We start from the raw sequence: 25,813 nt of genomic DNA, 5'->3' as shown, positions 1-25,813 counted from the left end.
GATGCCAAAAGTTATGTTCATATCACTGTCCTAAATGATGGCTTGTGTTTGTGTGCTCAATCATTCAGTCATGTCAAACTCTTTGTCACCCCATGGACTGTAGCCTGCCAAGCTCTTCTGTCTGTAGGATTTTCCAGGCAAGAATAGTAGAATAGGTAGCATTTCCTCTTCCAAGGGATCTTCTTAACTCAGGGATTTAACCCACGTCTCTTGAGTCTCTTGATTTGGCAGGCTGATTATTTACCATTGAGACACCTGGGAAATCCTGTTAAACAAAGTAGGCCTAAGAGAGTATAACAGGGACTTCTCTGGAGGTCCAGTGGTTAAGACTCTGTGCTTCCAAAGCAGGAGGCATGGGTTCCATTCTTGTTTGGGGAACTAAGATCCTACATGTTGTATGGCGTGGGGAAGGTGGGAGTAAGAGGGTAAAACAAGTTGGTTTTATAAGTCTTTAAGACCTTCAGTGCAAATTCAGATCACTAGTTGAGAAGAGATTTTGACAGGGGAACTGTGTGTTGTATATTCGGATGTATATGAAGGCAGTGTGGGGGGAGGAAGGTGGTTGCTAGGGATACCAAAGCCATCAATCCCATGAGAGATAAAGGAGAGGAGGGCAAGAAGTGGAAGAGAGAAATAAGAAAGTTACAATTTTTCCCTTTGGTGTCCCTGTTAGTGGAGCCTATAATGCACTATGGTACAAATAAAGGACCAGCAACGGGATAGAAAGAGGTACGGGTTTGTGGTCCAGAGAGATTAGCCTTTGACTCTCAGCTCCACTACTCACATGCTGTGGGAACTTGGCAAAAAACTTAACCTCTCTAAATCTTTGTTTCCCTATCTGCAAAATGGGGTTTAAAAGAAATACCTACTCCCCAAGGCTACTGTGAAAATTAACTGAGACAGGGTGATGAAATGTAAATGGAATTAGAGTGGTGATGGTTGGGCAACCATCCATGATATTTATAACTCATTGAAAATATTAAATGAGGTGACATATATAAAATACCCAGCACAATGCCTGGCACAGAGTAAACATGTTTTAAATGGTAATAACTACTATTATCTCATTGTTACATGTTATTTTTGTGATGACAATGATTAAAAAGATGACAATCATTTTCTCTGATAGCTCTGATAGCAATTCCTATATCTTAGGAAAAATATGTCTCTGTGAGCACATTAGTCAAGATGAGGAGATGAATGGGTGGTTTCTGGATACATTTAGATCACAGATGGGATTACTAGGCTAGGAGCTCATTTGGCATCTATAGGAGACTCAGGGGACTTGGGGCAGCTGGGTCATCTTTCCAGAGTGAATCACAACCCCCCCAACCCCATGGGCTCTATCAACACTTCTTTCAAGAGCCTGGCTATCTGTGGACCCAGATGGATATTGGAGGATCTTTGACAAATAATAGTAGAACTTCTGAAAGTCGCCAACAGCCCAGTCAGTTGGAAAATCATGGTGGCTTTTATGTCACTTGTGTATTTATTAAGTGCCTATAGGAACCCTTAAAAAACAAGACTGTTCAAAAAAGTTTAGAAAATTTTCAAACAGTTAATTTTTAGAAGATCTTTGAGTTGATGGCAAGTTCAAACTCAAAGAAAATAAATGCTGATTTGAAAATAAAGTTGTATTAATATAATTCCTTTTGAATCAAAGGTTTGGGTTTCGTGGATTAAAAAAAAATCTTTGGTCAGTTGATGTAAACCAGGTTACAACTTTTCTCTGCACCTGGGCAGGTCCCATCCGGAAAAGTTCAGATAGGCTGACCCATCTGTAAAGCACATTGGTTACTGCATATGAGCTATAATGCAAGTGAGCAGGAGTGTAGGTTTTGGATGGTCAGCAACTGAAAACATATGGGTTTTATTTAATAGTATCTCTTAGGGTCCAATGTGTGGGCATTCTGTCTGGAGTAGATGGTGAAGGAAAGAAAGGAACAGCTAGCCATTACTTACTGCCACAATTGGCAGTAGTTAATAGCATGAATATTATAAAAACTAGACATTCTATTTTATATGGAAAAAAGAATCTTGGGTCAAATAGACTATTTGGTTATTATCTCATTTTCACTCAAAATGCTGCCCAAATGTTACTAGAATGATCAGTAACACCTAATAGATGTTTTGAGTATTCACAAGTTTTCTAATATAATTTGGATTGTGTACTTTTCCTAACGATGATCCCTAAGTGTACAAATTTTCAGGCTAATATAAATGCCACTTGCAAATTTGTACAGATGCTAATGGGAGTTGATTAGGGTACAAAGTTGCTCAAAGTTCAAGACGACTGAAAATGAAGTTCAACCAGTACTATGAGTCAAGTGAATTTATTTTGCTTACTCTGTCAAACCCAACAGATAAGCCCTGTTCATGCTAACATTTGGCTACAGTCCTGCTTCTCCCCCATACCTGGGAGGGAAAGAATTGAGATGATTAATGGATGAGAACTGCTACTCCCTACCTTTTATGATCCCATCATTTATGAAGAGGGGAGTAGACGTGGCTTAAGTGTGACTCCCTTTGGATGCCTATGAGACTCTAGCCATCCACCCCACCCCCAATCAAGCTCTTTCAACCCTATTTCTCTTCTAATGCCCTGCTCTAGGCTCATGCCTTCATCAGCTACTCTCATCCATAGCAAACTGTTCTCTGGATATAGATATCCAAGTTTGGATATATACTCTTCTTTATTGAATAAAGCTCCATATAAGAAAAGATCAAGATAAGCTAAATGTTAATCCATGCTCACAAGGCTCATAGCCCAGGAAGGGAGAATGATAATAATAGCAAAAATACCACTGGTACTAATTGCAGTAGTACTGGTAACAGGGGCCATTTATTAAATGCTTGATGCGCACTAAGTAGTTTATATACATGATCTCATTTAATCCTTACAATAAATAGTATTCATTAATTCATTCATTCAACAAAACAAAACAAATCAGACCAAGTCCCTTTCCTCTTGGAGCAAAGCTTTCTACATCGAGGTAGGTGGAGAATCAAAGGAGTGCTATCTTGGAAGCCAAGCAAAGAAAGTTTTTCAAGAAAGAAAGGGTGAAAGCCATTTCAAATGCTGGTGGCAGGTCAAGTAAGACAAAGACTGAGACATGAGTGTTGCAATTAACAAAGTGGATGTCATTGGTGACCTTTATAAGATAGGAGCAAAGGCAAGGAAGCCTGATTACAGTGGATTTGAGAGAGAATGTCAAAAGTGGAGATTTTGAGTATAAACAACAATTTCAGAGAGTTATGCTGTAAGGAGAATAGAGATACGCACCGATAACTATAAGAGAAGGTGGAGTTAAGGCACAGTTTGAGGAACTAACAGCTAATAATTAGTAGAGCACTTTGTGTCGGGCACTACACTAATTGTTTTTATATATTTTAGTCTATTTAATTATTATAACAACCTTGTGGGATAGTCACTATTACTCCAGGTCACAGGTGAAGAAACTGAAGCTCAGGATAATTATTTGCCTAACACAGGGTTTCTTTTTTTTTTCACGTTATTATGAACTTTTTAAAATTTTTTAAATTTTTATTTAGTATTATTATTATTTTTTATTTTACAATATTGTATTGGTTTTGCCAGCGTTTCTTAACTTTGACATTATTGACATGTTGGGTCAGATAATTCCATGTTGTAGGGGACTGTCCTGTGCAACATAGGATGTTTACCAGCTTCTCTGTTCTCTATCGACTAGATGCCAGTAGCACCCCACCAATTATGGCAACCCAAGATGTTTCCATACCTGGCCAAATGTTCCTTGGTTGGTAAGACTGCCCCTGGTTGAGAACCACAGGGTAAACCTTACATATCTAGTAAATAATAGAGCCAGATCTTAAAAGATGGGCTTTTAAAAGATCTGGCTCTAAAACCTGTGCTCTCAACCACTGTAATTTCTTGTACTACCAAGATGGAAAATTTTCCCACCCCTGTCCTGAGTACCTGTGGATCCCTGGGCAGTGGGAAAAATATCTGGTCACTGGGGTGAAGGCATACCTGCTCACAAGTTCCATGGTTCAGGATTGCAGCTCAGATAGTCTCTCTCTCTCTCTCTCTCTCTCTCTCTCTCTCTCTCTCTCACACACACACACACACACACACACACACACACGCACACACACATACACACACACCTGGCCTTCATAATCAAGGAAAACTCCCTAGAGTTTGTGTCTCTTCCTCACTCTGGACCCCCATACATAAGATTAAATGGTTGGACTGCAGGATTCCTGAGGTGCTTCTGGCTCTGCATCCTGGAATCTAAGGGTCCTCCATTTTTTTCATGAGAGGGCCTTTTTTTGCAAGGGGTCAGACAAGGGATATTTGAGGACTTTCAGTTTGGAAGCTGGTCCAAAGTTCCCAGGTTGTGTTTGTTTTCCTGTTTGCTTCTTCCCAACTGGATTCTCCCATTGGTAAATGCCGGCGGCCACTGGATTTGGGCCGTGAATGCGGTAGGGTGGTGGGTCAGTGGTTCAAGGCTGCCCTGGGCCTCCCTCTCTGGCTGCAGAGGCAATTCTGTGTCTCCTGCTAGAGACACCATCTCCTCCGGGCCAGGCCGGCCTCCTCCCCTCGGAGGCAGCCTTGTGAACCGACCCCAGAGGTCCCCTTGGAGAGCCACCAGGCCCCTGGGGCTGGCTGGGTGTGGGAGCGGGCACTGGGCTGGGTGGGCCCCAAGGAGCAGGAACTTCTGGAAACTGTGTGAAGAGCCGGTGCCAAACCCCCAGGATATTAAGTTCCTCTGGGATAGCTGGGCATAAGGGAGATCCCGTGGGGGCTGGTCAAATTGTGGGTCTGGGCACTGTTTGCCATTAGGCTGTAAATGAGCCTGTGGGGAAGGAGGGGGCCACATTGCATGTCCTGCTTTCTCTGAGGAACCTGGGAGGCCTTCAAGCCTGGTTCCTCATTTCACACAGGGTGAGATGGAGGAGACAGGCTTCCATCCTGCTCTTAGAGCTAGAGCTAGGTTTGGACTTGATTTGGTAGGTAAAATTCAAAGAGAGGTTCATTTTTCTTACTCTGGTGCCAGTCACTGGAGGCTTGGGCCCAGGTGCCAGTACTGGATTTTATGAGTTCATTAAACTCTGTCGCATGCCTCAAAAACCAGCCCACTGTTAGGCATGGTGGGACTCCCGGTATTTTTGTGCTGCTGAGCCTCTTTGAGTCTGTGTTTCTAAGGGTGTGTACCCTCGGGGTTTCTGAGGATCAATATTAATATCTATGTGGATCTACAGGTTTAGGTAGATTTCTAAATTCATGTAGTGTCTAAGTGGGTTTTAAGAATAATAAATATTGCTCTATATGAACATGTGTGGCTTTTCTATGTGTGTTCAGTTAATCATTCTTCAAGTGAATTGCAAAGGCTGTGTTTAACCCCTGGCTCCCTTCCCTTCCTGAGCTTTGTGAAGTTTAAGGCTCTGTTCTTACAGCACAGGGCCCCTGTCTGGGGTGCCTGTTTAGACCTGTCTCTTCCTTTTGTTTGCTTTCTTTTTGTCTCTCTCTGGGGAAATCTGGCTCCTGAAACCTGGTTACCCCTCATTCCATTCTGGGCCCCACAGCCTGTTTCTCCCCAGCTCCCTGGTTTGCTCATAGCTTTACTGGCATTCCCCCAGCAACATATGAAGGGGGCTGCAACCACTGACTGGTGTCAGATCCAAGAGGAACCCAACTAAAGCAGTGGAATGCCAAGTCGCTCCAATTACTTGAACTAGCAAAGACATGTACAGGGACAGAGACCATGGTTTCTTTGATATGGCGCAGAACCAAACATAGACATTAATCTTCCTGGGGTCTAAAGGAATGAGCATTTTTTTCCTTTGGCTTTTCAAAAATTAAGGAGTAAAACTTAACCGTCCAAAAACTGTAAAAGCTGTCATTTGACTGTAAGCAAAATCAAGTGCTAAGTCCACAGAGCCTGCTAACGTCCCAACTGGTAATCAGGATAAGGGCACCATTCGAAGGCATTCTATAGATTTCTCTGCTGACCAAGCTTTAAGATCTGTTTTCTATGAACCAATGACTTCTTTATTTCATGATTCCTCAAATTCTACCTTTCACTCATAACTACCACAATGAAATGTATCAAGTAGGAAACAGAAGCTCTTTCAGAACCCACTGAGCTGGCCTTTCTTGCTGGGCATCATAGCAACTGTTGGAGCCTTTAGCATTTGATGAAGAGAAGCATCATACAGTCGTTTCTGTGATCAAAATAGGATCATTTCAGAGCTGCTGATCCCACTTGGTTTGGGGATGAGTTTTTCTCAGTTGGAAATAGCAGGGACTAATCAATGGAGATACTGGTTTCCAAGGAGAAAGATGAATGTGGTGGGAAGGAACTAGTACCATCTTTCAGTTAATTAAAAAGATAAAAAGGTGATGTGTGTGTGTGCGTGTGCAAAGTCGCTTCAATCGTGTCTGACTCTTCGCGACCCCATGGACTGTAGCCCGCAGGTTCCTCAGTCCATGGGATTCTCCAGGCAAGAGTACTGGAATGGGTTGCTGTGCCCTACCTGGGAAGCCCCAAAGGTGAAGGCGATACCTTCACCTAAAAATGAAGACAAGCCTTTGTCATCAAATACACCTTGAATGTGTATGTGTCTCTGTGTGGGTATTCAAGGTTGCAGAGAATCATTTAAAGAAAGATAGAATCTGAGCAGCAGAAAATGCAAAGTTTCCATTCTGTTGTGCTAGGGGATTTGCGACATGCCTCATAAGCTCTATCTCTAAAAGTAGACAGCATTCTATCTGCCTATCGTGTCTCTAACTCTAAGCCATTCTGCACAGCCCCCACCACATTCATCTTCCTAAAGAAACATTTTTGTCATGATAATTTTAAAAAAGACTTTGTTTAAATTCATTCCAGTCCATACCGATACCTCCTTCTGAGGACTTGTGTTCTGCCTTTCAGACTTTCAATCAGATGGTGTAATGCTGTATAATTAAGGGCTGTTGCTGTTGCTAGCTGGTGTGTGTGTGTGTGTGTGTGTGTGTGTGTGTAGTCTCCTTAAGTCTGGTGCTTGTAATATGTCTATATTCTCCAGAGTGTTTCCTTAAAAGTTTGTCTAGTAGGCTTGAACCTGATGCAACACAATGAGAAAAATAGAACATAGCCTAGGACCTCTACCTCTGTAAGTAAAGGTGGTCATTAAATAATTGGCCATCTGCTTTATTTGTTAAAATAAAAGCTTTTTTGAAAAGATGACGGCAAGGCAAATTTCTGCAAAGCAATGCACATTTTTTTCCCATCGACTTCTATAGATTAGGAGAGATGCCATGCAATTAATTTTGTTAAACATTCTTGGAAGGCTTCCATTAATGCAAGTTTTCTCAGAACAGACACCATATTATTTCCTTGACATATAGTTGGTTGTTTCATCCATACACATTTCTAACTTCATTGCAGAGAATTTCTATACAGTGAGTGGCCTACATAAAGGGACAGGCCTGTTTCAGAGCTGTAAAAATTGATGTAATGCCTCAGAAGACTTGTAATCACAGATGAAAACCAGGCTTTCCTTATGCATGGGTTTCAGTTCTTGTAACTTTTAAAAGACTGAGATACTAGGAAAACATTTTAAAACTCAGACAAGGATATAAACAGATGCTATACATGCGGTCAGGGGTTATTTCTCACAAGGTGGGGGCAGGATGATAGATTTGTTGATATCGGGTCTACATTTCTTTGGCAGATTTTCTCCACTACAAGTATTCTACCATTCATAACAATCTGACCATGATGAGCTCAGCTGATTACGGCCATGAAATTAAGAGGACATCTAACATGGTAGAAAGAACACCAAGCAGAGGGGATAGAATAATTGATTCAAATCTCTGCTATGCTACTCGCAAGGGACCTTGGGAAAGTCTCTTCACCTCTCTGAAATGGCTTCTTCCAAAAGTCTTCATGTTTGAAGAGAGGGAAAGAGCATTCATGTGCATGCTGGGAAAGCCTTTTATAAACTATGATGTGCCACTGGGGGCTTGGATCCAGTCTCCCAGGTTAGAGATTTTATGATCTTAAAATTTCTCTGCTGTCTCACTTCTCCCAACTCCTGACATCCCCATTTCTTTATTTTCTATACAATTGTTAAGGTGAGGCTCTAAGGTTGGTTATATGGCTGTCTTCCTGGTTGCATGCTTTGCAGTTAAAAAAATATAGCATGCTTTATATGTGTACACACTATATTATTAGTAATAATATAAATTACATACACATCCTATTCTGCATATATGTATATATGTACACAATATATATTATGAAACAAGCACAATAAATAGAAAATGAGATAAAGATGAAATATATGGTATGTCAAATGTCTTATTAATTGTGATGGCTTCATTATATTATTAGCTAATATTTCAAGGCACCATATGGACTTAGGGCAAGATCTTTCATTACTGACAATGAGCATAAATCCATATTTCATGTAGTCTTTTTGATTAGCCCTGAATTACTTTTTTGCTGGCTTCTTGTCACATATGATTAGGTTGTCATGGGTTTTCCCTCACAGTGAGGCTGATGGAAAAATTCATTCGAGGAGTAAGAGAAACGTGAGCGCTGCCTTTTTCATGTTCTTACATTATTGGCATTACCTTCAATACATGGCTTATTTGCAGGAATCTTCTTAAGTCACTTGTCCATTTTGTGAGGGTTAATGTAGTTAGACAGTATAATCCAGAAATCCGCTTAACTGGACCCAAGGAGATAGCAATATCTCTGGTATACATTCAGGAAAAAAAAGTAAGGCGCCCAGGGTCAACCCTTCCACCTGTGGGCTCCCATTCTTCCCTCAGAGTACCTTACAAAGCATATGCAACAGAGGGTACCAGCGGCAATATGTGTATTACATATTTGAAAGGCTGAATAGTATGATAATAATAGCTAATATTTAGATAGCTCTCAGTGTACTACACACTGTTTTAAGCACTTTACATAAATTAAATCATTTAAATCCAAATCTTAGTTTCTTTCTGGACACTTTCAATTTAAATGGAAATAGAAATCATAATATTTTCTTTTATGCTGATTGTACAGTGGACTGATTGTGCCAACCTACTCTTCCCTCACCCCCACCAATTCTGGAGACCACTGATCCACATTTTGAGATTTAGAATCGCTGGAGAAGTGCGACTCCTCTGTAAAGTACATCTCAGCCTCTCTTTCCCATCTCTTGCTACTATCATGCCTGCTCCAAGAGAAGAAAAAACTGGGACTGGCGACACAGGAAGCAAGCCCAGGCCACCGAAAGCAGAGGGAAGTAACTGAGGTCAGGAGGCCATGGTAGGGCAAATGAGAATGAGTGATGGAGAGCTAGCGATGCTAGAGCCAGAGGGAGGGAAGCCAGGAAGAAGAAAGAAGCAAGTTGGAGATCAGAAAACAGCAAGAAGAGGAGAGAGGATTACAGCAGGTCCATTACATATGAACCTTCATGTTGTGAACTTTCAAAAATGCAAACGTGCAATACATCAACATCAGGTGTGAGTGAAACTGCAGCTTGCCCTCCATCTCTACTGCTGACAATCCTTCAGCTCTACCATCTCCCACCTCCTCTCCTCCTCCAGTCAGTACCTCTTCTTGCCTGTTCACTTGATGCCGGCCCCCAGTATGCCAGTTGTTATACTGTTCTACTGTACTTCTCAAACTACTGTACTATAGGATTAAAATTTTTTTCTTTATTTTTATGTTTACCTGTTTTTCATGTATTATTTGCGTGAAAAGTATAATTAGCCTATGACAGTACAGCACCACTTAGCCAATTGTATTTGAGTACCTAGGTTAACTCTGTTGGACTTATGAACAAATTGGACTTACCATGCACTCTTGGAATGCAACTTGCTTGTGTGTAGGGGACTTCCTGTGTGTGGCTGGGGAGGGAAGAGGAAGGCAGACTCCAGGAGGAGAAACCATGTCGCACATCGGCAGGTGAGATGCTCACCCATGTCTTGATATCCAGGGTCTCTGACATATGGCTGAACAGGGCAGCACAAGGAAACTGAGAAGTCCCTGAAGATTTGTGCACACCGCTCCTCCCCAGGTATTCAGGATAAGCTTGCCTCCTCTTATCAGAGAAGCCTAGCAACAGATTCAAGCAATGCAAAGATACAGCCATGCTTAACATAAGGAGTGGGTCTCTAAAGCTAGACTTGCAAACTGGCCAGACAGGGAAGATATCGGGAGCGGGGGGAGGTTGTGGCAAGGCGACATCCCTGTGAGTCTCTTCATATCACACCAGCCAGATGGCCAAGGAGGAGAGCACAGCGCATTCCTGCAGGGGAGCAACTTCAGCTGTTAGGCGCTTCCAGCATCAGAAGTAAAAAGCCATGGCAAGTGATTTCCGTCTGAGGCAGCTGCCAAGACACCCCTCCAGAAGGTGAAACACTGTCAAACATGGCCCTCCATATCTCACTGCAACACTAGAAAGTGCGATAAGACACTTTAGGGGCAAGGAACTGTCACGGTATGGTAACACAGGGTCTGAATTGGATCATCAGAGCGGGTAAGTTCTTTGAGATCACCCCGCCTAAACCCCTCACTTTATTGATGGTTAAACTGGGACCCTGAGAGGGGGAAGCACCAGCTTAATGTCATCCAGTTGGCAGAGCTCAGGCCTGGCACTGTTTCTGGGTATCTAAGGCAGTGCCCTTGACTCCACAGCTGTGCATTTATCTCCTCCTCCAGCTCCTTGGCTCCTCTCTAACAGAAGCCTCCCTCACTAGTACAGATAATATATTCCATAAATCCCATACTGTCCCTGTGTGATCAAAGAGAGGATTAAGATAACCACAAACATCTGCTGGTCTACGACTGCATCTTGACTCAGGGCAGAGACACTGACTTTTAACATTATCATCAATTATCCTTGACCTAAATAACTATATTTAAAATACACAGGGATCTTTGTTTTTTTTTTTTTTTTAACTTCCCTTCCCTACCTTTAAACACCCAGTGGCTACTTCCCTGCACAGATACTTTCCCGTTATCCCCACAAGGAAGAGCAAGGGCAACTGAAGACCATCGACACTGCATAAGGCTACGAGGCTGTAAGCAAAAGGTTTGGTGGAGAGAAGGGTGGTGGAAAGCAATGTCAAAAAGAAAGTTTGCAATTATCTTTTACTCACAATTATTCATGAAGAGGTCCTTACCTTGGAAAAAGAATGAATTCTGGTAGTTAAACAACAGCATTTTGCCAAGTCTCTGGCATTGCTAGACACAGAGAAAGAAGCAATCAGGCAGAAGAAGCAGTCAAGATCAAAAACCCAGAGGAGTTAGGTAGAGCAGAATCCCAAAGCAGGCTATGGGAACCAGAGTGTGGGAAGGAGCTGCAATTCTTACAGTGAACAGGACTGAGAAGAGCTATTGAAATGACTGCCCTGGCTCCCTGCCTTCTTTTAGCAGAATGGATTCCTCCCTAGAAGAGACTCTCATCTACTTCATAGCAACTTAAGAGCTAATTCAGATGAGCAAGGCTGGAACCATACACAAATTGGCTGGTTGGTTGGTCAGACCTTTGTGAAACAGTTTGTAAGCGCCTACTGCCCCTGTAGAGTCTAAGGACACCAAGTCTTTGCCCTTAAGGAGTTCATAAAGATAGTGGAGAGCAGACAAATCATTAGATTGCTGCAATTCAGGATGAGAAGAGTGGATAACTGTTTACCATGGAGAGATTCTCAGGAGGTGAAGTCTGTGTTCAGTTTCAAAGGATGGATAGATAGAAGCAAGTCAGCAGAGAAAAGACAGAGCTAGTGGAAGCACAGACAAAGTAGAATGACATATAAAGGGAGTGGCAGGTCTAAAACCTGGAGCACATTAAATAACATAGCGGGTACTGTGAACTGTAAATAGTCCATTTTTGTGTATGGTTTTGTCTTGTTTCTTTTTCTGAAGAGGGAGGCTCCTTGTGATGAAGGAGAACGCTGAAGAGAAGTCAAGGGCCTGCCATGGAGGCCTTGATAAGCCTGCTAGAGTTAAGATTTTATTGTGAGATCTATGGGGAGCCATTGAGAGATTTTCAGCAAGATTTTCGCGATCATATTTATGTTTTAGAAAGATGATGACAGCAGAGTAGCAAATGGATGGGAAACAGTGGGACTGGAGGATGGGAGAGCAGTCTGGAGGCCATTATGGGAGCTCAGGCAAGAAACTATACAGCTCTGGATTGAAGAAATAGGTATGGAGAAACGTGGGTGGATTTTCTGAGCTTGATTTAGAAAGATAAATAGATGGGATTTGATGATGAAATGGAGGTGATAGTGGGGGAAAGAAAAAGAAGTTAAGAATGGTTCTGGGATTTCCAGCTTGAGCAATGGAGTGCTTGGTGGGGCCATGCGCTGAGATGGGGAAGAAATAGGTAGGACTTAGGAAATATCATGTCTGGTGGAAGTTAGCGGTTGAATTCTGTGTGATACATGTTTATGGTGCCAGTGAAACTCTAAGCAGAGATATCCAGCAAGAAACTGACAGTGCTGACCTGAAGCTATGCAGAAAGGTCTGAGCTAGAGCTAGAGACTGAATATCTATCATTGTATGGGTGGTAGCTGAAATCCTTGGGGAAGGAAATGGCAACCCATTCCAGTATTCTTGCCTGGAGAATCCCTATGGACAGAGGAGCCTGGTGGGCTACAGTCCGTGGGGTCACAAAGAGTCAGACATGACTGAGTGACTAACACTTTCACTTTTCCTGGGAGAGAGCTACAGTGAGAAGTAGGATGAGGGTAGAACCCTGGGGAGTTCCAGTTGGAATAGGGAAGAACTGGGAGAGTAAAGCATGATGACATCCAAGGGCACAGAGTGTTTCAGGAAAGAAGGAGGTGTCTCGTGCAGCAGAGAAGTCAAAGAAGATAAGAATGAAAAGCGTCCATTGTTTTTGGCAACAGGCGGGTTAGTGGTGACTAGTGTGAGCAGTGAGGCCAGCCTGCACAGGGATAAGGAGTCAGTGGGCAATGAAGGCAAGAGGCCTGAGCACAGGTAACTGGAACAAGGTCTGGCCACCCCAGGAGGTCATGTGCATGAATTGCTGTCGCTTTGGACCCACAGAGGTTAAGGACCACGGTGTCTGTTGTAATAGTGAGTCAGGGCATGGGTGTGGGGGAGGGCACCCAGAGAGAAGGGGAAGATGTGCACAGCAATGCCCTGATTCAGGGGAATAAAAAAAGAAACAGCCTCTCGGTAGCCATGACACCAGTCAGCTGACACAGGGAACGCCAGCTGTTTGCAGGAGGAGAGTAAATTTAAGGGCTGGTGGTGAATGCATCTGAGCTCTGGAATTCATGGGAAACACACTTCGTGCCAAAGAAGCAGCATGATGCAAGCCAGAGATAAAGAATTAAGAAACCTGGGCTGTTTCACGTGAAACTCAGGCTAGCCGCATCAGCTCTCTAGCTAGAACACAGCTTCCTGGCCAAAAAAGAGGGGGCAACAGCCCTTATCTGGGGGCATCCAAACATTTCCCATGGTTTGAGATTTTCTGCAATTATGCACGAATAAGTAGGAGCTCTCCACTCTGTACGCAAACACCAGAACACTGTTTAAATGGAAAATTCTGAAATGTTAGTAAGGAATAGTAGGCTTAGAACAAAACCAGCAGTCCTGTCTGCTCCCAACTCAGAAAACACACTGATGGAGTATAATGCAGGGACAGCTTTCAAATCCAGGAGGGAAAAACGGGCAAGGGATGGAAATGTCAACCTACAATGATTTGATCAATCCAATGGCAGAAGAAAAAAAAAATACAACTCAAAATAATGTTTCTTTCATATCATATGACATCCTTTATATGTGGGATCTAAAAAGAAATGATACAGATGAACTCACAAAACAGAAAGAGACTCACAGACTTACAGATGAGCTTGTGGTTGCTTGGGAGAAGGGACAGTATGGGAGTTTGGGATGGACACGTACACAGTGCTATATTTAAAATGGATAACCAACAAGGACCTACTGAACAGCACAGGGAAGTCTGCTCAATGTTATGTGGCAGCCTGGATGGGAAGGGAGTTTGGGGGAGAATGGATACATGTATATGGATGGCTGAGTCCCTTTGCTGTCCACCTGAAACTATCACAACATTGTTAATCGGCTACATACCAATACAAAATAAAAAGTTTTTAAAAAATAAAATATGGAAAAAAAATAATGTTTCTTCCAGATAAAAACATGAAAGAAAGCTGGAAGACAAAGATTAAATCCAAATTTAAATGTCCAGGGGAGATGGGGAGAACATCTTTATGTAACACTACCAGGCATGTCATTTTTAACTTGGCCATTTTCGGGACCTCCATGGTGGTCCAGTGGTTAAGACTCCACGCTTCCACAACAGGGGGCATGGGTTTGATTTTTGGTCAAGGAACTAAGATCCTACACAGCCAAAAAGAAAAAAAAAAAAGTTGCCATTCTCCTAAAGTAGGCTGATTTAGCCACCGACAGGCTAGTGACCTTGGACAAGTCACTTAACAGCTTATTTGTTGCATATAGATTATGATACAGACCCTGAGAAAAAGATGCATTGGAAAGTACAAAGTGGTGCAGAAACGTTGGGCAAGGACTTTTTCCAGGTAGGGCATACCTTTGAGAAATCAGTTTGAGATGACTTAAGTCCCAAAGAGTTGGATCCTAGTCGCACAGGAGTGCTAGGTGTTGTGTAAATGTCTTAGTCAGTTCAAGAGGCCTTTGGCAAAGAAAAAATACACACTGCCCAGCAAGCTATGTGCTTAATGTCTCCCCAAGGCAGGAGGCAGGCCCGCCAAGGGCTGTGGCATATCGCAGAGATGACCCAACATTCCGTTCCACTCCCAACCCACAGAGCTTGAGAGGAACAGCTTGAAATCCAAATGAGGCCCTCTTCTTGGCTAAGAAAAACAGTCTCAAATCTTTCTGACATCTGCACAAAAGGGGTACTGAGGGGCTGCCCTGCAAGGTCAACGGTTCTGGGGCCAGTTTAAACAATCCTGCTTGGCCCTGGGAACGCAGGAGGGTAGGGAGGATGAGTAAAAAGACCTGGCTGCTCGGGCAGCTTCAAGCACCCATGTGCTCTGGATTGGCCCCACGCGCGCTGGCCTCTTGGTCTCCTTGGGAAATAGGACATCCATGCTCTTGACTCAAGAAATACAGTTTGGTTTGGTTCACGAACCTCAGCAAACATTCCCAGAAACTTCAGGCTTTCACAAATAAACTTTTAGGAACATATTTGACTGTGTGGATATCGAGTGTTTTAAATATTGAAGAAAAAAATCTATGTGATGATATTCTATTTTTCTCCATCCCACGCCCCTTCAACCACTCATGTTTTCAAAGGAAAAGCCAGATTAGGGGCCCAGATGTTTGGAATCCAGATGAGAGTTCCTCACAGAGGAAATCCACTGCCTTCCATCTTCAAAGATCAAAATCTCAGCCAGGGGTGAAACAATGAGGTCATCATAAGCATGCTCGCCTGGTGTAGGACTGACCTCTGTTCAGAATATACAGAATTTCTACTTTTAAATTCTCCCCAACCCCACAAACAGTTCAGAACTATTTCTCAGTTTCTCAGGGTTCGAGCAACTTCCTACCCCCCACAATCCATCAGGAAATGCCCTTCTGTGTCAAACTTCAAATCTCATCTGCTTCCACTTGAGCCATTTTTATTTGCTGTATCTTTGCAGGGGTAAAATAAATCCATAAGAATCACCCCTTAGGAAAATAGGGAGAGGATATGTCCAGAAAATTCACATAAGAGATACAAACATGCAATGAATATGTGAAAAGATGCTTAAGCTTTTAGATAGTCTAGGAATTGGAATGATTTTCACCCATATTAGCAAAAATGTCAAGTGCTGGCAAGGGTACAGAAACTTGGGCACTCTTGAACAACAATGCTGATGGGAGTGTAAATAAATTAGAATAGATAATCTGTAGGGTACTTGTAGCTTTGAAAATTTAAAATGCTCATTGCCCTTATATCTAGTAATTCTGGCCCTTTGTATCTATATGAAAAATGAGTACAATGAGGCCTGTTCATGGATTTCCACTGCAGCACTTTTAAAATAGCAGAAATTTGGAAATAATAAGTGTTCACCAAAAGGGTAATGGCTAGATTAAACTGTGGGGTAGAGGGAAAAGATCTTAAGGACATATCATTTGACCAAACAAACAAGGCACAGAATATACACACACTGTTATATTTTGGAGAAAAACAGAAAATGAAACTATTGAGTTAGCCAATAAATTCAGTCCAGTTTTTCCATAAGATCGTATAGGAAAACTTGAATGAACTTTTTGGCCAACCCAATATTTTTATACATATTCATACATATCTTTGATCACACATAGGAAAGACCAGAAAGACAACTGGGGGACTGCGAGAACATCAAGGGAGATGTTTGCTTTGTCTGTGTTGCTTGCTGTTGTTTAAGAACGTATTCACATATTTGTTGTAGAATTACTGTTTTTTTTCTAAAGTGTTCCCTGATTGTAGGTCAGAGGCAAGAACGTGGGCCTCAGTGGCTAGAGTGAACAAGACTTCCCTGGGAGACAGCAGTGGGTAAAGTAAATAGGCAAGAAATCAAAAGACCCAGGTAATAGTCTGAATCTGTCATCAATTTGCTGTGTGACCCTGGGAAGTCATCTTCCTTCTCAGAGTCTATTTCCTCTATACAAACTGTGGTTAAGATGAGAAGCTCATGAAGATATCTTTCCTTTCTGATATTTTATGATTCTCTAAGTCTGTGCCTTTAATATACAATAGGTCTGGCCCGTTTTGATTTAGACATGGCTTTTTATACTTTTCCTTCAAATTCTGGCAGAGTTTGACATTTCACTTTCCGGCAAATGGAAGATAATGAAAGAGGAGGTGGAGCGGTCACTCTGTTCTCTGTTCAGCTGTTTTTGAGGGTTTGGTTGACCTATTAACGCTACCTTTCTTTGACAATGTAAGCCCTTAGGCTTGTTTGAGTGTGATGAAAGTACAGATACAATGTTGGAAGTCGGAAGATCTGAATTCTACAGGGTGGCCATACATTCAGAAAATGTATTAATAGATTGGATTTTATTGTTTTATAGATTGAAGCCCCTTGAATCCTTTGGCTGAGTTATACTGAAGATGTGGGTTTTTTCAGTGGGTATCAAAAATACAAGTCATCCAGGGCAATACATCACATGTGCATAGAGGATTGATAGAAATGCTGTGTCAAGGCACTGTGTTCATTGCAATCTGCACAACAGTTTGAACTGGGAATGGCTATTAAAGGACAATGTATTGAATAAATTACATAATGTAATGAAACATGTTCCATGCTTTAACATAATAGCTATAAATCATTCTTTATGTATAGTCACCTCTATCTTTAGACTTTATGGCTACCCTATACCCTTGATTTTGGATGAATCATATCCCTAGTCTGGAGATAACAATCCAACCACTTGTTCCCCAGAGTGGTAGGGAAGGACCAAGTGGATATAAATGAGCTTTGGAAATTTACATGTATCTACAAACATATCATAATATGCACAACCTAATTGCCTTTTGGAAACACTCCAGATGAAACCTGGAGGAAACCTTGGCATTGAGTCAATGAAAGAAACCTCTTCCCGGTCCCTCAGAGACTGACCGATCTAGTTCTGTCTATCATTAGTTCGCAAAGCTCCTTCCAGCTGGTCCTCATCACTTTGCTTGCTCCGTGAGGTCACGAGAGTAAAGTCTAAGCAGTTTAATTCTAAAGAAAACATACACACTTCAGAAATCGGCTCCTGTGACTATTTGTCTTTCAACAATGAAAGCAGCAACTTACTCTGGCTCCTTTCTCAGGAGAGCACTTACAGCCCCCACTGCAGTCTTGGCCCCCACATGGCTTCCCATAGGGCTTCTTCTCTCCCTATTAAAAAGAAAATAGAAAAAAGTTAGTGCACCATGTGAAGCAAGAAGCAATGCTGCCCAGGGAACATAATCCGCAGCCACACTCCTACTAACCAAATAAATCAGAGCAGCTTAATCATCTCACTTGATGGTGTCATGAGTCACATGAAATAAAAAGTCATCTTAAGCAAGTACCCTTTTAGGTCACGTCTAAGCCTCACTAAGGCTTCCCAGCTGGCTGAGTGGTAAAGAATCCTTCTGCCAATGCAGGAGATGTGGGTTCAATTCCTGGGTTGGGAAGATCCCCTGGAGAAGGAGATTGGTACCCACTCACTCCGGTATTCTTGCCTGGAAAATTCCATGGATGGAGGAGCCTGGTGGCCTACAGTCCATGGGGTTGCAAAGAGTTGGACATGACTTAGCAACCAAACCACAACATACCTCACTAAGGAGCCAGTTTGATACCTGGTTGGGGCACTGTGACTTAAACACTCGCTCATTGGTAGACATTCCAGTCATAAAATACAAGAGCATTTCTCTATATGGGGCTGGAAATAGACTCTAGACATACCCTGTGTCCCACTGGACATCTATCCTTGCACTCATTGAGAAAGAAGTGGCTGTAAGCAGAGAATTTGAGAGAAATTCAATTGCCAGCAATGTAATGATAGATGAAAATGCCCACCCTGCACTCTGCCCTCAGAATTGTTTTCTTCAGGCCCCACTTTCAACACAGCATTCAAACCTTACAGTGACACCCCTGGGCCCAGTTAGTCAGATCCAAGTTCCTGAGGTGATGTTGTACAGGAGCCCCTCAAACTCTCCAACTTTCTTTTTCCTTCTTTGCTTTATGATGATAACGATTACTAGCTGAATTTCTAGAAGCCCCCACCCACTACATGACCCGCCAGGTGCTGACCCTCTCTGATTTCTTCTCTGCTCTCTCCCTGGCTCACTCTGCTTCAGTCACACTGGTATTCAGTCTATTCACCTGTTCTGCCTCAGGGCCTTTGCCCCAGCTGTCACTTCTGCCTGGAATGCTCTTCCCAGAGATGTTTTTGATAGCTGGCCACTTTTTGTCACCCAAGTCTCAGTTCAACTGTCTGTTCTCAGAGAGTCCTTTCCTTGCCACTCAACCCCAAGCGGCCCCTAGTTACTTCCAATCATACCACAGGGCTACCTTTCAACATTAAACATTTTGTCTCCCTCCCATTAGAATGTAAGCTCTGTGTAAGTAGGGACCCTATCTGTGCTGTCCAGCATTGCATTCCCAATGTGACAAATGTTTGATGACCTCATGGAGCTGGAATTTGAATACAGGTCTGGCTGACTCCAATGCCTTGATCTTAATCCTTATGTCTTAGTTTTTCTAAGTCTTCTGTCTCAGTGCAAAGACCCCAAAATCAGGAAACTGCCATTCTCACCCTATCCACCTTGGGGAAAAAGCAAAACATAAATTCTAACTATTATCTGAAATAAGAACTTTATCTCTGGGATGGATTTAGTATCATCCAACTTTTTTTTTTTTGTTTAATGTTGGCTGTTTATTTTTTTCAAAAGAGAAAGGCATATTTATGAGCCAGCTTCACACTTAATCATTCTTGCCTCTTTGTGCTGTGAGCCTTTTCCTGCTTCCCAGGGAGCACTGTGAATTTCTCAGATGGTCTCTTATCTCTTTAGACATTCCCGCAACCCTTTATCACCACAACACCTCAGTAAAAAGGTAGTGATGGCAGAGCTATGACAAAATATTGCTATTTTAGATTCCAAACACCTTCCTGATATGAGATATTTTATCTCTCTCCTATGCCTTTGACATGGTAAGTGCTATTGTACACTTTCCAGTTTGCCCTCCACTTTATGGTATACAGGACAGGCAAGTTTTCATAAGGGTGAGATCAAGAGGTGCCGTGGGAGGCAGAAGCTGCAGGCTGGGATGGAATAGAGAATAGGGAGACAGCAGCATTGAACTGAATCCTCGCTGATGCTGTGCTCCCTTTGTCTAATGTTGAGTATTATATTTCTTGGGATAATGGATCATTTCTATTGGCTTTTCCATATAGTTCTATATTTTCCAAGTAGTCTTCAATGAACACACATAATTAGTAAGAAGAAAATAGAACCAGTATGTAACCAGATGATACATTCATCACTTTCAAGGGAGTGAACTCAACAGGCATTGCCAAAGTTGAAGTGCTATCTGTTTGTAGCTATGGCCTAATTTCAAACATTGCCCTTTATGTGTCCCATAACATTTGCCTACTATGGACCCAAAGTTTTCAGATCTCTAGTATGGAGCAAGGAGGCTGGAGGCAAGGGAGCTGGACAAGACAGTAGGGGAAAATCCCAATAACAGAGCTGAACAAAAATGTAAGGAGCAGAAGCTAAGGTTTCTTAGGAACTTGGCAGAACAAGGAGGCAAAAACACCCAGCTAACAGACAGGAAGCCATCACTGTCTTCTGTCAATGAGGAAAGTAACCAGAGAAGCCCCACTGGCCACAAGGCAACTTCCTGTAATGCTGGCCCTGGCAGTTCCCGCAGGAGTCTTCAGTTACATTGAGGGGTGGAGGGAATAAAAGGAGTGGCTTCCAGGGAACATGGCAAGACCAAGCACAGCGGAAGTCTCTGCCCTATCCTGGCTTGTCTGTGGACATGCTAACCCCTGCTAAACCAGGCTACATCACTGGTGTCATTCCCATCGTGGAATGCTCTCTCCCGCTCTTAAAATCCAACCACTTCTTACAGCCACAGAAAATTAGAACCGGAAAGGCCCTGAGAGATCACTGAAGACACTGGTTCTTAATTCTATCAGACCAGCACATCATTATTTATTTATTTATTATTAAAATTTTAACTAGAGGATAATTCCTTTACAATATTGTCATGGTTTCTGCCATCCACCAACATGAATTGGCCATAGGTATATATAGGTCCCCTCCGTCTTGAAACCACCTGCCTCCCCATCCCACCCCTCTAGGTTGTTACAGAGCTCTAGCTTTGGGTCCTCTGTGTCATACAGCAAATTCCCACTGGCTATCTATTTTCCATATGGTAATGTATGTGTTTCATGCTATTCTCTCAAATTATCATGCCCTCTCCTTCTCCCACACAGTCCAAAAGTCTGTTCTTTATGCCTGGTGTTTCCTGTGCTGCTCTGCAAGTAGAATTATCGGTACTATCTTTCTAGATTCTTTATATGTGCATTAATATATGATATTTTTCTTTCTCTTTCTGCCTTACTTCACTTTGTATAATAGGCTATAGGTTCATCCACCACATTAGAACTAACTCAAATGTGTTACTTTTTGTGGCTAAGTAATATTCCATTGTACATATGGACCACAACTTCCTTATCTATTCATCCGTTGATGCACATCTAGGTTGCTTCCAAGTCCTCACTATTGTAAATGGTGCTGCAATGAACACAGAGGTACATGTGTCTTTTTCAATTATGATTTCTTCAGGGTGTATGCCCAGTAGTGGGACTGCTACGTCATATGGTAGTTTTAGTCTTAGTTTCTTAAGGAATCTCCATACTGTTCTGCATAGCAGCGTACCATTTTTTATTATAAGTATTTATCATTCTTTCTTGATTCATGGAAAGAAAAATCATAGGAATAAGTTATAATGAAGATATAAGCACTAATTTGAAAAGCACCTATTATGCCATAATTACATTGCAAAGAAAAAACAAAAGTCGTCTATAAGGCTCAAGAGGGAGGGGATATACATATACATATAGCCGATTCACTTTGTTGAGCAGAAAGTAACACAACATGGTAAAGCAACTGCACTCCAACAAAAACGTCATGTATAATGAAACAATATGTATTTTCATATGTAAATGCTCATACATGGCTTTATTAGAAGATGTAAAGAAGTCATCAGAGGCCAACAGCTAGATGCAGAATCATCAGGGATGTTACCGTCTGCTGTAGCAGAATGATTCTGGAATGTGGTATTGCTGATTCAAGTACCACAGTTGGAGTTGCTATTAGTGTAGTGATTGCCTGAAATGGTGAATAACTCATGGTAAAGTTCTGGAGGAAAAAAAAAATTCAATCTTTGTTTACTGGGTAGTTTTCATTAGTAATAATAAAAAGATAAACATCCATTTCAGTAAGTGAAGTGTGATTATGTTCAGAGTTTTCACCTCCATGAATATCCAGAGGTATTCTAAATGTAGCATAGGATGAAGGACAATTCTTTGTAGTGTATGGAACATCTATCATACTTGGTGCCCACCTAAGAGCTTTTCCCAATCATTTTGACCAAAATTGCTCTCAAATACCTCCTGGGAGTAGAATATTTCAACTAAGAACTATTAGTTTAATCCACGGAGAAGGTGATGTTATCCCACTCCAGTACTCTTGCCTGGAAAATCCCATGGACAGAGCAGCCTGGTAGGCTGCAATCCATGGGGTCGCAAAGAGTTGGACACGACTGAGTGACTTCACTTTCACTTTTCACTTTCATGCATTGGAGAAAGAAATGGCAACCCACTCCAGTGTTCTTGCCTGGAGAATCCCAGGGACTGGGGAGCCTGGTGGGCTGCCATCTATGGGGTCTCACAGAGTCAGACATGACTGAAGCGACAGCAGCAGCAGCAGCAGTTTAATCCAAATCACCCATTGTACAGATGAGAACACTGGATACTTTGAATACTTTGATACTGAATACTTTGGCCCAGGTCACACTGGTAGAGAGTAGACCGTAGCACTTCTGATCCTAATTCCATATTCTTCCTTCTATTCAATACTTCTCAAGACCAATCTCAAGTTCCATTTCTTTCTTGATTACTCTAGTTCAGGGAAAATATACAGCATGCACTCAGCATGTCCCACTCATTGGGCAAGTATCCTTACAATGTTCCTTAGGCTGAGAGTCTTGTTTTCTCAACCAAACAGTAAGGCTTATAAGGGAAAGGTCAACCTATTTTGCTGTTGTTGTTTAGTCGCTAAGTTGTGTCTGACCCTTTTGTGCCTCCACGCACTGTAGTTCACCAGGCTCCTCTGTCCATGGGATTCTCCAGGCAAGAATACTGGAGTGGGTTGCCATTTCCTTCTCCAGGGGATCTTCCCGACCCAGGGATCAAACCCATATCCCCTGCTTGGCAAGTTGGTTCTTTACCACAAAGCCACCTGGGAAGCCACTTTCTCACTTACTTCACTTTGCATGACACACTCTAGGCCCATTCATAACTCTACAAATGACCCAATTTCATTCCTTTTTATGGTTGTGCAATATTCTGTCATATATATGTACCACATCTTCTTTATCCTGTCAATGGACAGTTAGCTAGCTTCAATGTCCTACTATTGTAAATAGTGCTGCAATGAAACACTGAGGTACATGTGTCTTCTTAAACTACGGTTTTACTTAGCATTTCTGTAACACTTTGGTTTCTCTCTAGAGCTGACAGATAAGGGGTATGCAACGATATGGCCACACCAGATTGTCTATGATGGATGTCTACTCTGCTTGGTTAGAACATCTATTTGGATTTGATGATGTCTGTGTAAATATTTTTAATGTTATTACTACCTCACACCTCTATCCCTTTGCTGATGCTGGTTCCTTTGTCTAAAATGACTTCCCTAACCCTTTTCCCACTTATGACGGACCGAACTTCTACTCGTTCTTTTTGTTTGTTTGTTTGTTTGTTTTAAATTTTTATTTTTACTTTATTTTACTTTACAGTACTGTATTGGTTTTGCCATACATTGACATGAATCCACCACGGGTGTACATGCGATTCCAAACATGTACCCCCCGCCCACCTCCCTCCCCACAACATCCCTCTGGGTCATCCCCGTGCACCAGCCCCAAGCATGCTGTATCCTGCATTGGACATAGACTGGTGATTCACCATCTTATTGGTGAATGCACCCTCAAATTCTTCCCTCTTGGCAATTTCAGGCAGAAGTTCTTACTCCCTCCTCTTTGTTAAGGGTGCATTGCCATATTTGCCTCAATCTTCTTGGTTCTGCCAATCAAACTGGGCACAATACTCTGTTTTATTCTCTATAGCCCTTGTCCAGCAGATAATCAGTAAGGGCTGTGAAATGATCACTCTCAGAACAACTGAGTTACAAGTGTTAGACCAGGTCCACTTGGCTCCTCCCTCTCTCTTTGGTTTCCTGAAATAAAGAATGACATCACAGTGTTCCCTCCATAAGCCAATGTGCTTTTCTAGGTATCACCAGTGTTTTCTGGCATGAATGGTGGCAGGGATGATCACCACACAAAAGGTAGCACAGGAAGCAAGATGGAATCTAAGAGCAGCTTAATTGGAGTGATTGAATGGTTGGCAAATGCGAGTTATCCTTGTGAGCAATTCCCCCAGAAGCTTAGTTCACAGAAGGTTGGCTGTGCAACATTATCTTTTGACCATTCACTATTTCTTTAGCACCTGGACCTGGCAACCCACTCCAGTATTCTTGCTTGGAGAATTCCATGAACTGATGAGCCTGGTGGGCCACAGTCCATGAGGTCACAAAAGAGTCAGACACAACTAAAGCAGCTAACACTTTACTTTCACTTCTTTCATGTGCTAGACACTGTGCTAGACATGGGAGAAAGAGGCTGCATCGTACAGCCACAAGGGAAACCAAATCCTTGCTCTCCCGGTGGTTTATCATCCAGAGGGGAACACAGAGAGTAAACAAATAAATATTACATCCATGTTTGTCAGATGATATGTGTTAAGGAGGAAAATAAAGCAGGGTAAGAGGGATAGGAAGTATTGGCATCAGGTTGTTACTTTATACAGGGAAGTCAGGGAAGGCTTTGCCCAAAGGTGACTTTGGAGCAGAGAACCTTGCTTCTTAAAGCACAATTCCTGGTCCAGCATCAGCAACACTGGAAAACTGTTAGAAATCCAATTCTTGGGCTTTCCTGTTGGCAACAATGAGGCCAGAGTGCTGGAAAGGGATGGGTAAGGTAAATGGGTTAGATGATGAGGCCAGAGCTGTAGCAGGGGCCAGAGAATGGAAGATTTTTATAGACAACTGTAAGAACTTTTGCCTTTGGAAAAACACTGAATGGTTCTGAACATAGGAGTGACACTCTAACTTCATGTGAACTGTGGTGGGACAAGGCTGGACACAGGAAGGCCACCTAGGAAGCTGTTGTGGTAGTCCAACAGCGAGATGATGGTGGCTTGGATCAGAGGGGTAGTTGTAAAAACTGGCAGAAGTAGGACGATTCTGGGTATGCTTTTAAGGCAGAATAGCTAGGATTGGCTGATGGATTGGATGTGGGATATACCTGAAAGAGAGAAGCCAAAAATGACTCTAAGGAATGGATACATGTATATGTATGGCTCAATTCCTTCACTGTTCACTTGAAATTATCACACCATTGTTCATCAGCTATACCCCAACACAAAATAAAAAGTTAAAAAAAAGTGACTCTAAGGTTTTTGAACTAAGCAACTAGAAACATGAAATTATCATTTATTCAGATGGAGCAAAAGCTTTTGGGGGGTATCAGGAATTCTGGTGTCAAGATGTCTATTAGACATCTAATGAGAAATCAAGTAGATGGCTGGAGTTCAAGGACGATGGCTAGCTTGGAGATATGCACATGGTACCTTAGTATAGACCCGACTATGTTGTGGTGACAAGCCCCAAATCTCAGTAGTTCAACACAACTAAGGTTCACTTCTTGTTCATGTTACAACCCGATGAGGTACAGGCAGTTCTCCTTAGCAGCTTTCTTTTAAAGGTGACTTGACATCCAAGCTACTTTTGTCAAGCAACTCCACCATCTTGCTTTTAATTGCCCTGACCATGTTCCTATTTTCCTTAATAAAAACTAAACACATTGGGACAACCTAATAGCATGGAAAATAGAAGAAAACAGGGATTATTTGGTGAGCACCATCTCTGCCACCGCTGGTATGGTATAAAGCTACAAGACTAGATGAGGTCACCTAGGGAGTGAACATAGATAAAGGGGAGAGAAGACTGAGCA

The 25,813-nt window shown here is 42.3% G+C and overlaps 1 protein-coding gene across 4 annotated transcripts in view; it reads right to left on the bottom strand.

Annotated features, from left to right (window-relative positions):
* The window catches only part of COL4A6 (collagen type IV alpha 6 chain), a 349,227-nt gene that overhangs the window by 175,521 nt on the left and 147,893 nt on the right, over positions 1-25,813 (bottom strand). For all 4 annotated transcript variants that reach the window (XM_060408094.1, XM_012107575.4, XM_060408095.1 and 1 more), the window contains one exon: positions 17,771-17,854. In XM_060408094.1, coding sequence (XP_060264077.1) covers positions 17,771-17,854 — 84 coding nt within the window. The remainder of the gene's footprint in view (positions 1-17,770; positions 17,855-25,813) is intronic.

Source organism: Ovis aries, chromosome X (genome assembly GCF_016772045.2).
Source record: "Ovis aries strain OAR_USU_Benz2616 breed Rambouillet chromosome X, ARS-UI_Ramb_v3.0, whole genome shotgun sequence".
NCBI classification, from domain to species: domain Eukaryota; kingdom Metazoa; phylum Chordata; class Mammalia; order Artiodactyla; family Bovidae; genus Ovis; species Ovis aries.
The sequence above is the reverse complement of the archived record's forward strand: the minus strand, read 5'-3'. Positions and strand labels throughout refer to the sequence as shown.